The 17,091-nt window shown below is 42.5% G+C and overlaps 1 protein-coding gene across 20 annotated transcripts in view; it reads right to left on the bottom strand.

Moving 5' to 3' along the window:
- The window catches only part of dst (dystonin), a 603,331-nt gene that overhangs the window by 99,896 nt on the left and 486,344 nt on the right, over nt 1-17,091 (bottom strand). For all 20 annotated transcript variants that reach the window (XM_072250685.1, XM_072250715.1, XM_072250746.1 and 17 more), the window contains one exon: nt 16,280-16,486. In XM_072250685.1, coding sequence (XP_072106786.1) covers nt 16,280-16,486 — 207 coding nt within the window. The remainder of the gene's footprint in view (nt 1-16,279; nt 16,487-17,091) is intronic.

The following is a 17,091-nucleotide window of genomic DNA, read 5'->3' as shown; positions in this document are numbered from 1 at the left end:
GAGTATATGCGGAGAGGATGCTTTCTATAGTGGGTGAGTCTGGAATAGAGGGCACATCCTCAGAATAGAGGGACCTCCACTTAGGACAAAGATGAGGAGGAATTTCTTTAGCCAGAGGGTAGTGAATCAGTGGGATTCATTGCCACAGATGGCTGTGGAGGCTAGGTCACTGTGTGTTTTTAAAGCAGAGGTGATAGGGTCTTGATTAGTCAGGGCATCAAAGGTTATGGGATGAAGGCAGGAGAATGGGGTTGGTAGGGATAATAAATCAGCCACAGTGGAATCGAGGAGCAGACTTGATGGGCCGAATGGCTGAGTTTTGTACCTATATCTATGGCACCAAACTCCCCCCAAGTTCTGTCTACATATTCAGAGGTAATTTACAGAGGTCAATTAACCTGCACAACTTGGGAAGTGGAAGGAAACTGGGGCATCTGGGACAAACCCACATGGTCATAGTGAGAACTTGCAAACTCCACGCTGACAACACAGGAGGCCAGAACTGAAATCAGTCACTGGCGCTGTTGTACCAACTACACCACTGAGCTGGCCTTGTTGCAGAGAGTATTGTAGTCGTGTTACTTTAGCCATCAAGAAGCGCAGCATGGTGGTGTAGCAGTTAGCCTTACTGCGTTAGCAATACGCATTCAGTTTCACAACTGTCTGTCATGAGTTTGTACGTTCTCCTGTGCTCCACTTTCTGCCCAAATTCCAAAGACTTACAGATTAGGGTTAAGTAAGTTGTGGGCATGCTATGTTGGCACTGGAACTGTGGCGATACTTGCAGGCCGCCCCCAGCACACAGTTGTCACAAACCACACATTTCACAGTATGTTTCAACGCTTCGATGTACATGTGACAAATAATCTAAAAAAGTGGGAAATTGTGACTCCCTAGTTCATCGCTGCGTCACATTTTGCGAAGTTTATACTCCTGCCATGCCTGGGTGACTCAATCTCTGAGCTGGCAAACAGAATACCAGCACCAGCTCCAACAGTGTGAATATTAACCTGACATTTCCCCTCACAGCCCTCCACCCCAACCACATTGTCCCCTTTAAGGCATCTCCACAAGAGATCCAGGAATTCTGATTGCTTACTTCTCACAACTCATTCAGGAACTCTGCACTAACTCTAACCTATGAAATCCTCTTCTTCTGTGGTGTTACCATAAGACATAAGAGCAGAATTAGGCTGCACGGCCCATCGAGTCTGCTCCATTGTTCCTTCATGGCTTATTGATTATTCCTCTCAACCGCACTCTCCTGGCTTCTCCCTGTAATCTTTGATCCCCTTACTAATGGAAAACCTTTCAACTTCTGCCTTAAATACAGTATCCCCAATGACTTGGCTTCCACAGTTGTCCATGACAATAAGTTCCTTAAATTCATCACCTTCTGACTGAAGAAATTCCTCATCTCTGTTCTAGGTGGACGTGCTTATATTCTGAGGCTGTGCCGTCTGGTCCTAGGTACCTTTCTACGTCACTCAATCTAGGCCATTCAATATTCTACAGGTTTCAATGAGATCCCCCCTCACTTTTCTAAACTCTAACGAGGCCCACAGTCATCAAATATTACATTAACACTTTCATTCCAGGGACTTTCACATTACCCAGCACAACCTTTCTTAGATAACCTTTCTTAATACTCCAAGTGTGGCCTGATCAATGCCTTTTAAAACCTCAGCATTACATCCTTGCTTTTAAGCTCTAGTCCTCTAGAAATGACTGCTAACATTCGGAAACTACACGTGAAACCCACAAAAACATATTAGAGTTTCACCATGGGATCGCTACCACCCCTAACATGGCAGCACACAAGAACAGAACTGTGCCAGCATTCCCACACAAAGTACATGATCTTGCACAAATCTGCATGCAGTTCAGCTTGTAAAGAGGCAATATATTACAGGAGGTATTATAATCGCTTTCAGTAGCTGCAAGGTACTGATTACGGAAGTAGTGATATCCATTTCAGAAATAATTAGCTTGTAATCTCTGTAATTTTCCACTAATAATTCAGGCCATGTTTTATGAAAATACGTCCCTATTTACCCTTCCCCTCATATTAATGCCTTAATAATTCAACATGTTAGAAAGTAAAAATAAAATTTGTGTTATAATCTGCCTAACAAAATGCCTGGACATTCCAATTATATAGTATATAAAAGCAATATTATATTATTTAGATAGATACATAGATACTTTATTGATCCAAAAAAAAACAGCATCACAGTAGCATTACAAGTGCACAGATATACAAATATTAGAAGAGAAGAAAGAAAGAATAAAAACTAAGTGACCTCAAACAGTCTAACAGGAGGGGGTCATCACTTCCCTGGCTATAGGTTGACTCATTATAGGGCCTAATGGCCGAGGGTAAGAATGACTTCAAATAGCACTCTTTGGAGCAGTGTAGTTGTCTTAGTCTATTACTAAAAGTGCTCCTGTGTTCAGCCAAGGTGGCATGCAGAGGGTGGGAAATATTGTCCAGAATTGTCAGGATTTTCCAGAGGGTCCTTTGTTCTACCACAGCCTCCGGTGTGTCCAGTTTAACTCCTATAACAGAGCCAGCCTTTCTAATTAGTTTATTGAGCCTGTTGGCATCACCCATATTGATGCCATTGCCCCAGCACACCACTGCATAGAAGATTGTACTGGCGACAAAAGATTTGTAGAACATGTGAAGGAGAAGCCTGCATTATCCAAAGGACCGCAGTCTCCTCAGGAAGTAGAGGTGAGTCTGGCCCTTCTTGTACACAGCCTCTAGGTCGCTGCTCCACTCAAGTCTGTCATCCATGTGCACCCCCAGGTCCTCACCATCAATAGTCACAGGGAGCAATGCAGACTTAGTCTTCCTAAAGTCCATCATCATCTCCTTTGTCTTACTGATGTTGAGGTGCAGATGATTCAGTTTGCACTATTTGACAAAGTCCTCCACCAGGGTCCTGTATTCATCCTCCCATCCACCCTTTGCAGAGAATTTCTACAGATGACATGACTCAGTTCAGTGTTGTATTTACATTGTAATGTATATATAAATAGTTAAACAAAAATATATTTTGATCTTGTATAATAATAAAAGGTCATCTGTTATGTATTAGGCTCTTCAATTTCCCTGCAGTAGTGACCACACAATTAGCTCACTGGCTGTGAGGCACTGGGAAAAGCTAGTGGAGTAGCTGCCTCACAACGCTATAAGCATCCAAGTTCAATCCTGTTCTCAGCTGCTGTCTGCGTGGAGTTTGCACATCTTCCCTCAAACAACAAGGGCTTCTAACAGCTTCCACATCCCAAAGACATATGAGATGATAGGCTAATTGGTTGCTGTAAATCACCCCCTAGTGCTTAGGTGAGTGGCACGATCAGATGGGAGTTGAGGAGAATGAGGGGAGAGTAAAAAATGGGATTAATGCGAGCGGATGACTGATGGCTGGTGCAGACCTGCTGGGCCAAAGGGACATTTTTCATGCTATTTCTCCCTCCTTTAACATACCAAGATAAAGACAGGAGTTACAGAAATGAAAGCTCATTTTCTTGGTTAAACAATATTATTTGCAGTCCGAGGGTCAGGCTTTTATAAGGTCTGGTGATAATCTACAGGTTTAACATCTGGCTTAACATCACTCATGCATTGATCTACTGGTAATTCGCTAAGTATTTGTAATGTCTGGTTTCAGACTTAGAATTGATGCCATCATTAATGAATCCACTGTAAACAATTGTAAACCCCCCCCCCCCCACCTTATGATATCATCTCCAAATCTGTGTTGTCTTTTTACTGAAGGTTTAAGAATTCTCCAAATAAAAATCATGTATTTAAGCAGAAATGAAATTGGGGTTGTCAGAGTCGGCTTCTGTACAGATATTCCTATATCTAGTGTCACTTTAAGCAAATACAGTCAGTCTATGTATCAGTCTAAGCTAGTTTTATGTAATTCTATTTGTTGTGCTTTATTGTGTTCTTCATGTTTTCGTGTTTTTTATGCTGCATCAGATCCAGAGTAACAAGCATTTCATTCTCCTTTACAATCTTGAAATACAAAACACTCAAAACTTTTAACGATGATTTTTTAAATGTTACAAGATCCCAGAATAAATACCACTCTGGAAACATTTAAGAATGCAGGCCAAGTTTATTCTTGGATCAGACAGGCTTTGCTAACTTATTGAGTGGTCAGTTGATCCTACAAGAGTTGGAAAGTGTCATCTTACTCGTACTGTATTAAGGCAGGTCAGTGACCTTTGTAACTCCAACTCTAAATGTCTAGACTGAAATCATAATAATAATAAAAAAAAAGAAATGTAGAATGTCCCTTGTTCCCGTTTGGATGCTATTTTGAGCTAAAAGTTCACCCAAGGCATCGTTCAGGGACCCTGGTACCCAGCTCAGTCAGCATTACCATATAAGAGGCACCATTAGTTCATGGAATAAAATATCTTTACTAATAAAAACAAGAAAACAACACAAAATTGTCAGAACTAAACAGCTTACTAAATATGTTCATGTTGTTCACACTTACTCAAACAATGAAAGACCATAAACATAGGAGCAGAATTAGACCATTTGGTCTATCGAGTCTGTTCTGCCAATCCATCATGGCTGATTTATTATCCCTCTCATCCTATTCTCCTGCCTTCTTCCCATAACCTTTGACTCCTTTACTAATCAAGAACTTAGCAATCTCTGCTTTAATTATATCCAATAATTTGGCCACCACAACAGACTGTAGCAATAAATTCCACAGATTCAACACCATCTGGTTAGAGAAATACCTCCTCAGATCTGTTCTAAAGGGTTGTCCCTCTATTCTGAGGCTGTGCCCTCTGCCCCTAGGCTCTCCCACTATTGGAAACATGCTCTCCACATCCATGGTTCTTAGTCAACAAGAGAGCCCAAAATGCAATGGCCCTTCTTAGAGCTGACTCATTCTGGGAAGGATTTCTGAATGCCAGTTGAGGTAACAGTGTTTAGTCAGAAAATCAGATTCTTGCAGATTGTTGCTGTCTTATTTCATTATCTGGCTGCCGGCTCCTTGAATCATAGCTAGTGCTCCTACCCCATCTTTTGCTAATTGTTTTCCAATTCCTTCCAACCTCTTTTAAAAATTAATCAGTTCCATGGCTTTGGTGCAAATTCTCCTCATCAGCCCGATTCTGGTACGAGAATTAGCAAGGCATCTGACTGAAGAACCTACAAAGGATTCCGAGGACTGCTGAGAGGATCTCCAGGGTCTTCCTTCCACCCATCTATGATACTTATCCTGAGCGCTGTGTACACAGGGCCTTCAGCATTGTCAATGATGCCTCCCATCCGTCCCACAATCTCTTTGTCCCCCCTACTATCAGTCAAAAGACCATAAGACTTACGAGCAGAATTAGGCCATTTAGTCTAACGAGTCTGCTCCACCGTTTCATCATGGCTGATCCATTTCCCCCTCAACCCCATTCTCCTGCCTTCTCCCCATAACCTTTCATGCCCTGACTATCAAGAACCTATCAACTTCCACCTTAAAAGGACCCATGGACCTATCCTCCACAGTCGCCTGTGGCAATCAATCCCACAGACTCACCAGCTTCTGGTAAAAAAAAAAATTCCTCTTCATCTCTGTTCTGAATAGACATCACTCTATTTTGAGGCTGTGCCCTCTGGTCCTAGACTCCTCCACCAAAGGAAACATCCTCTTCATATCCACTCTATCTAGGCCTTTCAACATTCAATGAGATCCACCCCCCCGCAACATTCTTCTAAATTCCAGCAAGTACAGGCCCAGAGCCTTCAATTGGTGCTGATATGATAAACCTTAAGGTCTCAGAGTTATTCTTGTGAACCTGCTCTGAACCCTCTCCAATGTCAGCACATCCTTTCTCATATAAGGGGCCCAAAACTGCTCACAATAACCAAGTAAGAACTCACCAGTGCCATATACAGCCTCAGCATTACATCCTTGCTTTTAGATTCTAGTTATTCTAGTATGGCAATTGTCCCGTATCGGACCGCAAAGCACTCCAGCATGTGGTGGAAACTGCCCAGCGGATTATCGGCACCCAATTGCCCACCATTGAGAACATCTATCATAAACGCTGCCTGGGTAGGGCGAAAGGCACTATCAGGGATGCATCTCACCCTAACCATGGACTTTTTACTCTCCTCCCATCTGGTAGGCGCTACAGGAGCCTCTGCTCCCGCCCCAGCAGGCACAGGAAGAGCTTCTTCCCTGAGGCTGTGACACTGCTGAACCTCTCATCACAGCGCTAAGCAGTATTGCATCCATATTGTACTGTCTCAGTACTTTTATATTTGTGTGTTGTAGCACTTTTTTTTATTCGCAGTTATTTTGTAAGTAACACTATTCTTTGCATTTCCGGTCACATGGTAAATGCATTTCATTGGCTTTGTATCTGTACTCGGCACAATGACAATAAAATTGAATCCAACCTAACCTAATCTAGTTCTCTTGAAATGAATGCTAACATTGCATTTGCCTTCTTCACCATCGATTCAAGCTGCAAATTAACCTCCTGTATGAGGACTCCCAAATTCTTTAGCAACTCGGATTTTTGAATTTCTCCCCATTCAGAAAATGCTTTCATTTCTTCTACCAAAATTTATGGCCAAGCACTTCCCCACACTGTATTCCATCTGCCACCTCTTTGCCCATTTGCTTAATCTTCTGCTTCCTCCACCTATCTTCATATCATTCACAAACTTGGCCACAAAGCCATCAGTTTCATCATCCAAGTCATTGACATTCAATGTAATGTGACAAAAAACCAAGTTAACAGAAGATTGATGCTAATGAGAGATAAATGAGACAATGGAGCAGCATTCAAAAATGTTAATAAGAAAGGAGAGAGATTAACGAAAAGAGACACAGTTCCGAGTATTGACAGACCGGTTGCTTTGAACCTGAACTGTTTGAAGTTTGATGGACAGGTGATACCCCAGCAGGGGGATAAAAGGAACAGGTTCGCTAAGGCAAGACACACACCACGAGATCACGAGATAATGAGACCCTGGAAGTGCAGTGTGCCCCCACAAGTTGGCGAGAGTTTGGAGGTCTGACGCGGGACCGACCATAGACGCACAGGGTGAAAAGGTATGATCGGCGGGAACCTGGTGTGTGTGTCCGCCCTTGCCTGGGTGCCGGGTTCACCACAGAAGAACAATCGTATCCGGAACGGAGGGGTCACAGTCGGTGACCTCCAAAGACAGTAAAAGGGCTCGCCCGAAAGCTAACTGCGAAGAATGAAGGTCTGTGTGAACCAGAATTTGCATATTATCTCTCTCTCTCTCCCCAACGGCACAACAGCGATTACTGCGAACTGTACTCAGCTGAACTGAACTCTGCGTCACTTGTGACTGATCATTTTACCCCTAGACTGCGATAGAGCTTGATTGATTTCTATTATCCTAGTTCTGTGTACATGTGTGTTTTATCATTGCTAACCTGTTGCATTTATAGCCTTACGATTAGAGAACTGTGTTACTTATTTCTTTAATAAAACTTTCTTAGTTCCAGTAATCCAGACTCCAACTAAGTGGTCCATTTCTGCTGGTTTGGCAACCCAGTTACGGGGTACGTAACAGTAATAAGAACTGGTCCCAATACCAACCCCTGTAGAACACCACCAGTCACCAGCAGTCAATCTGAAAAGGATCTCTTTATTCCTACTCTTTACCTCCTGCCAATCAGCCAGTGCTTTATCCATGTTAGTATATTTTCTGAAATATTCCTATCTTGTTTAGCAGCCTCATGGGCAGCACCTTGTCAAAGGCTTTCTGAAAATCCAAGTACAAAATATCCACCAATTCTCCTTTGTCTATCCTGTTTGTTATTTTTTCAAAGAATTCCAACAGATTTGTCAGGCAAGATTTTCTCTTGAGGAAACCATGCTGACTACGGCCTTTCTTTTCATGAGCCTCCAAGCACCCCAAAACTACTCCCTTAACGATCGATTCCATCATCTTCTCAACCACTGAGGCCAGGCTAACTGACCTATCATTTCTTTTCTTCTGCCTCTCTCCCTGCTGGAAGAATGGAGTGATATTTGCAATTTTCCAGTCCTCCATAACCATGCCAGAATCTATTGATTCTTGAAAGATCATCTCCCTCCACAATCAGATGGGAGGAGAAGAGGGCGGCGCAACACAGCTCGCAGCGGCCACTCCGGTGGTGATGTCTGTTATTTGTCAAGTTGGGTGCCGTGCACAATCCTGATTTGATGGAGACAGACGTGAGAGCACGGAGGAACATCTGGAGAAACTTCTGAAAGGCCTGCTTTGTTGCTGTTGCTACTGTGTGGTCCTGAATCTCCGGAGGGGAAGGCCCCAAGTCCTTGGCTTTGCTTGCTGCTCGGCGGCCGGGGCAGGGTCGAAGCGCTCGGCAGAGGATGATGCTCGGAGCGGCTGTGTCGAAGGGATTGTTCGGAAGCTCGAAGTTTTCGGACGGACTCAGAGTCTGCTGCAGTCGGGTGCTTCCAATGGTGCTGCAACGGCAAGTTCGTGGCGCTTGGGAGGTTCATGGCAGGGAGAGTTTCTCCCTTCTACCGTCTGCGTGAGATGATGAGGCTATCGGGACTTTGAGACTTCTTTTTACCGTGCCCATGGTCTGCTCTTTATCAAATTATGGTATTGCTTTGCACTGTTGTAACTACATGTTATAATTATGTGGTTTTGTCAGTTTTAGTCTTGGCTTGTCCTGTGTTTCTTGTGATATCATTCTGGAGGAACATTGTATCATTTTTTAATGCATGCATTTCTAAATGACAATAAATGAGGACTGAGTGTCCTCATAATCTAATCTAATCTAATCTCTTCAGATACCTCTTTTAGAACCCTGGGATGTAGCCTATCAGGTCCAGGTGACTTATCTACCTTCAGACCTTTCGGTTTCCCAAGCACCACCTCCCTAGTAATAGCAACTGCAATCATTTCTGCCTCTTGACACTCTTGAACTTCGGGCATACTGCTAATGTCCTTCACAGTGGAGACTGATACAAAATATTTATTAGGTTCATCTACCATTTCCTTGTCTCTTGTTACTACCTCTCCAGCATTACTTTCCAGTTGTCTAATACTCTTTATATATCTGAAATAAAACTTCTGGTATCCTCTTTTATGTTATTGGCTAGCTTACCTTCATATTTATTTTTTTCTCTCCTTTTTTTTGGTTGCCTTCTGTTAATTCTTAAAAGCCTCTAAATCCTCTAACTTCCCACCAATTTTTGCTATATATATGCCCTCCCTTTTGCTTTAATGTCGTCCTTGACTTCCCTTGTTGCATAATCCTTCATTTTTGGGATGCATCTATTCTGGGCCTTCCAAATTGCTCACAGAAACTCCAGCCATTGCTGTTCTTCTGTCATCCCTACTAGTGTTGCCTTCCAATCAACTTCGACCAGCTTCTCTCTCATGCCTCTGCATAATTCCCTTTACTCCACTGTAATACTGATACATCTGACTTTATCTTCTCCCTCTCAAATTGCAGGGTGAATTCTATCATATTATGATTACTGTTTCCTAACAATTTCTTTACCTTAAGGCTCCCTAATCAATCCAGTTTTTACCCAACACCCAATCCAGAATTGCTGGTCCCCTAGTGGGCTCAACCACAAGCTGCTCCAAAAAACTACCTCGGAGGCATTCCACAAACTCTCTCTCTGGATCCAGCATCAACTTGATTTCCCCAATCTATCTGCATATTGAAATCTCCCATGACTGACATAACATTGCCTTTTTGACATGTTTTTTTTTTCTGTCTCCCACTGTAATTTGTAGATTGTCCTAGCTACTGTCAGAAGGCATGTAAATAACTTGCATTAGGGTCTTCTTACCACAAGGATTCTCATCTTCCAATCCTATTCCACTTCTTTCTAAATATTTGATTAAATATTCCTTACCAATAGAGCCGCTCCTCCTCCTCTGCCTACCTGCCTGTCCTTTTGATAGATTGTGTATCCTTGGATATTAACCTCCCAACTACAATTGTTCTTCAGGTACTGTAAGGATGGGATCTTCCCCCAACCTGTGACACTATTGAACTCCTTGCTACCACCCAGATCTCATTACTTATGGTTTACCATTAGCATTATACTGTTTACTTCTTGACGTGTCATAAATGCAACTGATGCTAAATCTCCATCTTCTGGAACATATTTTATTATTTGTGAATTTATTTGTGGCAATATCGGAGACGTAACATAAAGATTTTTACTCCTCATGTATGTGAAGAATGTAAGAAATAAAGTCAATTCAATTACTTTGTGTTGTGTGTGAGTTGTAAGTACTGTGTTGTGCACCTTGGTCTGGGGGTGCATTGTTTCATTTGGCAGTATACATGTATGTGGTTTAATGACAATGAATTAGAAATTCATCTTGGCTTGATGACCCTCTTATTCACCCATTACTCTTCCTCAATTTGCATCACAAGCCACAAATTCATGTACTATCAGTGTGCAGCTATGTATTGAGTCCCATTAACATTAATTACAGTGGCAGCTCTGAGTTCAGTGCTCATCACGTGTTCCTGCAACCTCCTCGTATCTGCATTTGTGCTCTCTCAAAACATGCGAGAGTAAACTGATAACAGCCTCATGCTCTATTGCCTTTGCATAGAAGTACACATTAGTTTATTCTAAATTTACACCCTTAGGTCTTTAGTAATATGAATAGATTTTAAGATTAGAATTAAAATTAGCTTTATTTGTCACGTGTACATCATAGCGTACAGCGAGATACGTCATTTGCGTCAACGACCAACACAGTCCAAGAATAGTGCTGGGGCAGCTTGCAATTATCGCCAATGTAGCATCCCATAATTCAGTAACTCTAACCTTAATCGTACGTCTTTGGTATATGGAAGGAAAGCAGAGCAGCTGGAGGAAACCTACGCAGGCACAAGGAGGACATACAAACTCCTTACCGACAGCAGCAAACATTGAACCCCGATCGGTGGTCAGCGCTGCTGTAAAGTGTTGAGCTAACCGCCATGCTACCATGCTGCCCATGGGCTGGACAATCTACAAATCATTCATATCTCCAAAGACTGATGGTCCTACTAACAGGCAAAAATGGATGTTAAAGCAAATAAAGTTCAAATGCATTTGAAGGTTTTATTTACTACTGTAGAATATATTAACATTTCCAAATACCATGGATCTGACCCTGATTATAGTTTATTTGCAGTCATCTTTGTAGTATTGTCAATCTTGCTTTGATGTGAAAGTTAGTCACATATTGTTGCAGCAGGAAATGAAGAGCCCATTAAAGACCCAGTAAAAACATGAAAAGCCTTGCATTTCAAGCAAGGTAACAGATGGAACTTGGCCTTCACTAGTAAGATAATTCCAGACTTGACGCGTTATTGACAATAATTCTAAACCTCAAAGCAACAGCTCACATTGCAAGAAATTCGTCATTTTGACAATCACATAGATATCATCATAAAACAAAAAGCATGTTCATGTGAAGACCAGTATTCGCGGGTGACTTGTTTCCCAAGTTTGTTTCTTGAGAGAGTCAGGCAAATGCTAAGTTTCAAAAGGGAAGATTTCATGTTGAACAGCAAAGAGCTGCAGTGTAGGCAAAAGTTGTTATTTAGATAATTTAGGTCTCATCCTGTATAAGCCTTTTACACAAATCCATCTGGGGCGGCACGGTTTACAGCACCACCTATAAGATCAGGATTCAAATCCTGCCACTGTCTACAAAGAGTTTCTGTGCTCTCCCCATGACCCTGTGGGTTTCCTCCCACATTCCACAGACATGCGGGTTAGGATTAGAGAGTTGTGGGCTTGTTATGTTGGCGCCAGGAGTGGGCGACACTTGCAGGCTACCCCCAACATAATCCTCACTGATCTGATTTGATGCAAAAAACATTGCATTTCACCATTATGTTTCAATGTACAAGTGATAAATAAACCTAATCTCTTTCCACCTGAGCTGTATCATTTATCTTTCTTCACACCTTAAAGTTAAAAGTGAGGATGTTTTACAAAGAGCAGATTTGGATGTATTTATCACAAGTACATCAAAACATACAGTGAAATGCATTGTTTGCCAGCACACCCAAGGACATGCAACACACACAAAATGCTGGTGGAACACAGCAGGCCAGGCAGCATCTATAGGAAGAGGTACAGTTGACGTTTCGGGCCAAGATCCTTCATCAGGACTAACTGAAAGAAGAGAAAGTAAGAGATTTGAAAGTGGGAGGGGGAGGGGGAGATCCAAAATGATAAGAGAAGACAGGAGGGGGAGGGATGGAGCCAAGAGCTGGAAAGTCGATTGGCAAAAGGGATACAAGGCTGGTGAAGGGAGAGGATCATGGAACGGGAGCCCTAGGGAGAAAGAAAGGGGGAGGGGAGCCCAGAGGATGGACAGCAGGCAAGGAGTTATAGTGAGAGAGGCAGAGGGAGAAAAAAGAGAGAGAGAAAAAAATGGGGGAAAAATAATAATAAATAAATAAAGGGATGGGGTAAGAAGGGGAGGAGGGGCATTAATGGAGTTAGAGAAGTCAGTGTTCATGCCATCAGGTTGGAGGCTACCCAGACGGAATATAAGGCGTTGTTCCTCCAACCTGAGTGTGGCTTCAGCTTGTCAGTAGAGGAGGCCGTGAATAGACATTATCAGAATGGGAATGGGAATGGGACATGGAATGAAAATGTGTGGCTACTGGGAGATCCTGCTTTCTCTGGCGGACGGAGTGTAGGTGTTCAGCAAAACGGTCTCCCAGCCTGCGTCGGGTCTCGCCAATATGCAGAAGGCCGCATTGGGAGAACCGGACGCAGTGTCGCCTCACCTGGAAGGACCGTCTGGGGCCCTGAACGGTGGTGAGGGAGGAAGTGTAAGGGCAGGTGTAGCACTTGTTCTGCGTACAAGGATAACTGCCAGGAGGGAGATCGGTGGGAAGGGATGGGGGTGACGAATGGTCAAGTGAGTCGCGTAGGGAGCGACCCCTGCAGAAAGCAGAAAGGGGGGAGGGAGGGAATGATGTGTTTGGTGGCGGCAGAAGTTATGCAGAATTATATGTTGGACCCGGAGGCTGGTGGGGTGGTAGGTGAGGACAAGGGGAACCTTACTCCTAGTAGGGTGGCAGGAGGATGGGGTGACAGCAGATGTGCGTGAAATGGGAGAGATGCATTTGAGAGCAGAGTTGATGGTGGAGGAAGGGAAGCCCCTTTCTTTAAAAAAGGAAGACATCTCCTTTGTCCTGGAATGAAAAGCCTCATCCTGAGAGCAGATATGGCGGAGACGGAAGAATTGCAAGAAGGGATGGCATTTTTTGCAAGAGACAGGGTGGGAAGAGGAATAGTCCAGGTAGCTGTGAGAGTACGTAGGTTTATAGTAGACATCAGTAGATAAACTGTGTCCAGAGATAGAGACAGAAAGATCAAGAAAGGGGAGGGAGGTGTCGGAAATGGACCAGGTAAACTTGAGGGCAGGGTGAAAGTTGGAGACAAGGTTAATGAAGTCAATGAGCTCAGCATGCATGCAGGAAGCAGCACCAATGCAGTCGTCGATGTAGCGAGGGAAAAGTGGGGGACAGATACCAGTATAGGCTTGGAACATGGATTGTTCCACAAAGCCAACAAAAAGGCAGGCATAGCTGGGACCCTTACAGGTTCCCATGGCTACACCTTTAGTTTGGGGGAAGTGGGAGGAGCCAAAGGAAAAATTTTTAAGAGCAAGGACTAATTCTGCTAGATGGAGGACCGAAGGAACGTGCTGGGGGCAGCCCACATCATCTAAAGATATAAAAATGAGCAGAATCATTAAAGTCTGTTTAAATGAACATGAACAGGAACAAACACTCTATGTTTGTATGATAAATGCTCACTCATGCCCACGAATATGCAGAAATTAATACTGCAAATAGATGGATTTTGAAACTTCTTCATGATCAGTGAAAAACAGGGCTTTGAAGAACCAAGTATCCCTTTTAGTTTTCCTGCTTCATACTCGAGCCTGAGAACAGGCATTTTAATCAAAACACATACCTCTCACATAGACTGCCATTTGGCTGATCTGTCCTTGGCTCATTTTAGTAACATACACAAACTATTCCCACAGCCAGTGCATACAAGTAATTTGATTATACTGTAACACATCACAATACTGATTGGAAATATCTGCTTGCAGAATGGTCTGAACAATAAAGGGTAGAAATCCACCTTATGAATCAATGGGATCATGTATCTGGTGTAAAGTACAATGGACAGTCTAATGTGATATTATCCAATAACCCTCTAGATAGCTCTGTTAGATAACAGCCAATGTATGTGTTACCCAGCCAACTTTGATCTCTACCCTATCATAAACATTCCTTTTGTTCTTTCCACCCCACAACCCCTCTGCAATTTAACAGATGTTCTTTTGGTAATTTTTCCACTTCTGGTGAAGGCTCATTCAAACATTGACTCTGCATGTCTCTAAAGATGCTGCCTGACTTGGACAGAGCTTCTGGGATTTTCTAATTTTGTTGCAGATTGCATCCTCAGTACTTTTGATTCTTGAAATTGTAACAAAATGTCTAACCCTGAAGTACTGGCAGAAATCCTTGTCATCAAATGGCACAGAATTCTGTAGTTTATGCCTCCACCTTTGGAAGTTCCATACCCTTGCTCTTTCTTCGTAGCTCTGCAAATTCTCACCGCCCCCCCCCACTACTCAACATTCACTTTTGTAAATTACTATTGAATTCATTACCACCGTCCTTTCAACTGTGCTTTCTAAATCATAACAACTCATTGTGTAGTTTTTTAACCTTTCCGCTAATCAGCTCAAATTTGCATCACACACATGGCCAACGCATTAGTCATTGTATCTAGTTTCTGCCCATATCCTCTGAAAACAAACACCTCTGTCATATCACCCTTTACCCCTTTCCGCTTGAGAAACCACCCGATATTTAGTGGTCCCTCCTTGCTACTATTCCAGTAAATCATCATCCGTCTCCATAATTTCGACCTCCTCACTGCTGCTGCTACCTAGAAGAGTTCCTCTTGCCAAGTCACTTCGTCACTTCTTATCAGTCACCTTACGTTTGCTACTTATGTACATTTAATCAGTGGGCACTTTATTAGCTACCTCCTGTACCTAATAAAGTGGCCACTGAGTGTGTTGGTCATCTGCTGCTGTAGCCCATCCACTTCAATGGTCATGATGTTGTGTGTTCAGAGATGTTCTTCTACATGCCAGCATTGCTTATTTGAGTTACTGTCACCTTCCTGTCAGCTTAAACCAAACTGGCCATTCTCCTCTGACCTCTGTCATTAACAAGGCATTTTTGCCCACAGAACTGCTGCTCACTGTATGCTTTTTGTTTTACGCACCATTCTCTATAAACTCTAGAGACAGTTATGCGTGAAAATCCCACGAGATCAGCAATTTCTAAGATACTCAAATCACCCTGTCTAACACCTGCAGTCATTCCATGGTCAAATTCACTTAGATCGTCTTTCTTCCCCATTCTGATGTTTGGTCTGAACAACAACTGAACCTCTTGACCATGCCTGCATGCTTTTAAGTATTGAGTTGCTACCAAATAATTGACTAATTAGGTACTTGCATTGGTGAGCAGGTGTGCAGGTGTACCTGATAAAGTAGCTACAGAGTGTGCAATTATTCTGTCTATATAAGCTAACCTTATGTATATATGGCCACACTCAACAGTTACTTGTACATTGTGTTCTATAGGATTATTTTTATATTTTCATTCATAGCATTTTTATGCTTCTGTTTTTTTAAGCTTCATCAAATCCAGAGTAACAATCATTTCACTCCCTTTTACACTCATATACTGAAGAATGACAATAATGTATCCTGAATCTTGAGGTGAAATTTTCTTAAAGATATAAAAAAAATTATTCAATTAACATTGACTGACATTCATAGTTTAATGTTCCCCTTTTTAAAAACAAACTCACACCACCTTTGAGCAGATGAAACAGCTCCCAGTGTAGCTGCTTTTAGCTGGTTAAAGGACTCTTTGATAGCAAAGGATTTGCGATGGATTTACTGCACTGCTGGAAACTCTGTAGAACAATTGATGGATCAGACAGACGGTTTCAACAATGAACAATTTAGCTCCACTTTCAGCTTCCAATACCACATAGCCACATCAAGCAGTGATTGCCTAACATATTTATATCTTCCCCAGGAGTTCTCTTTGTCCTTGGAGAATAATGAGGCAAGAGAATTTTACATGTCAGAAGTAGCACCATTTGTGAAAGAATGAGGGCACACTGATGTGATAGAGGACAGAGTGTGACATACCTGCTGTGATCTCTGTATAGCAGCGTCTATTTCTTCCACCTTCTGTGCTATGGTCTCACTTGCTGACCGGTACCTCTCATTGACGTCAGACACCAGAATGTCGAGCCCTTCTCTCGCTCTCCATGGGACAAGTTCCAACAGAGCGCTGCTGACTTCATTGACCGTGTCCAGACTCACCCTGTACTCCATCATCTCTTTCCTCAGCTCCTGGGGATCAGCACAGAAAGGTTGTTAGCTCAACACTCACTGATGCATTTCTATGCTATGTGACCTTGCACTGCAGGCAAAACAAAGAGTGGTGGAATCCCCTAATCTGCTCCCTCTCCCACCCCAGAGTGGGTTAGTTTCTGAGAAACCTGCTTTCATTGAATGAACAAGTGATGCTTTGGGCCTGAGACCCGTTATCTGGACAACCGACTGTTCATTCCTCTCCATAGATACTGCCTGACCTGCTGAGGTCCTCCAGCATTGTGCGCATGTTACCAATTCAGTAAATACATCTCAACTCAAAACTGGAATCAATACATAAAGCAAGCACTCATAGCATATAACATCCTTCTTCAAAATACTATTTTTCACAAATCCAATTGTGATAATTTAATAGAGTGTCCATTTTGTTATGGTAACAGGCAATCTAAAGTTGAAAAGACTCAAAGTCAAAGTAAATTTATTATCAAAGTATGTATATGTTACCATATACTACCCTGAGATTCATTTTCTTGCAAGTATTTACAGGAAAATATAGAAATTCAATAGAATTTATTAAAAAAAACTGCACATAAACAGCCTGACAATCAGCCAATGTGCAAAAG

This window comes from Mobula birostris, chromosome 2 (assembly GCF_030028105.1).
Source record: "Mobula birostris isolate sMobBir1 chromosome 2, sMobBir1.hap1, whole genome shotgun sequence".
NCBI classification, from domain to species: Eukaryota; Metazoa; Chordata; class Chondrichthyes; order Myliobatiformes; family Myliobatidae; genus Mobula; species Mobula birostris.
The sequence above is the reverse complement of the archived record's forward strand: the minus strand, read 5'-3'. Positions and strand labels throughout refer to the sequence as shown.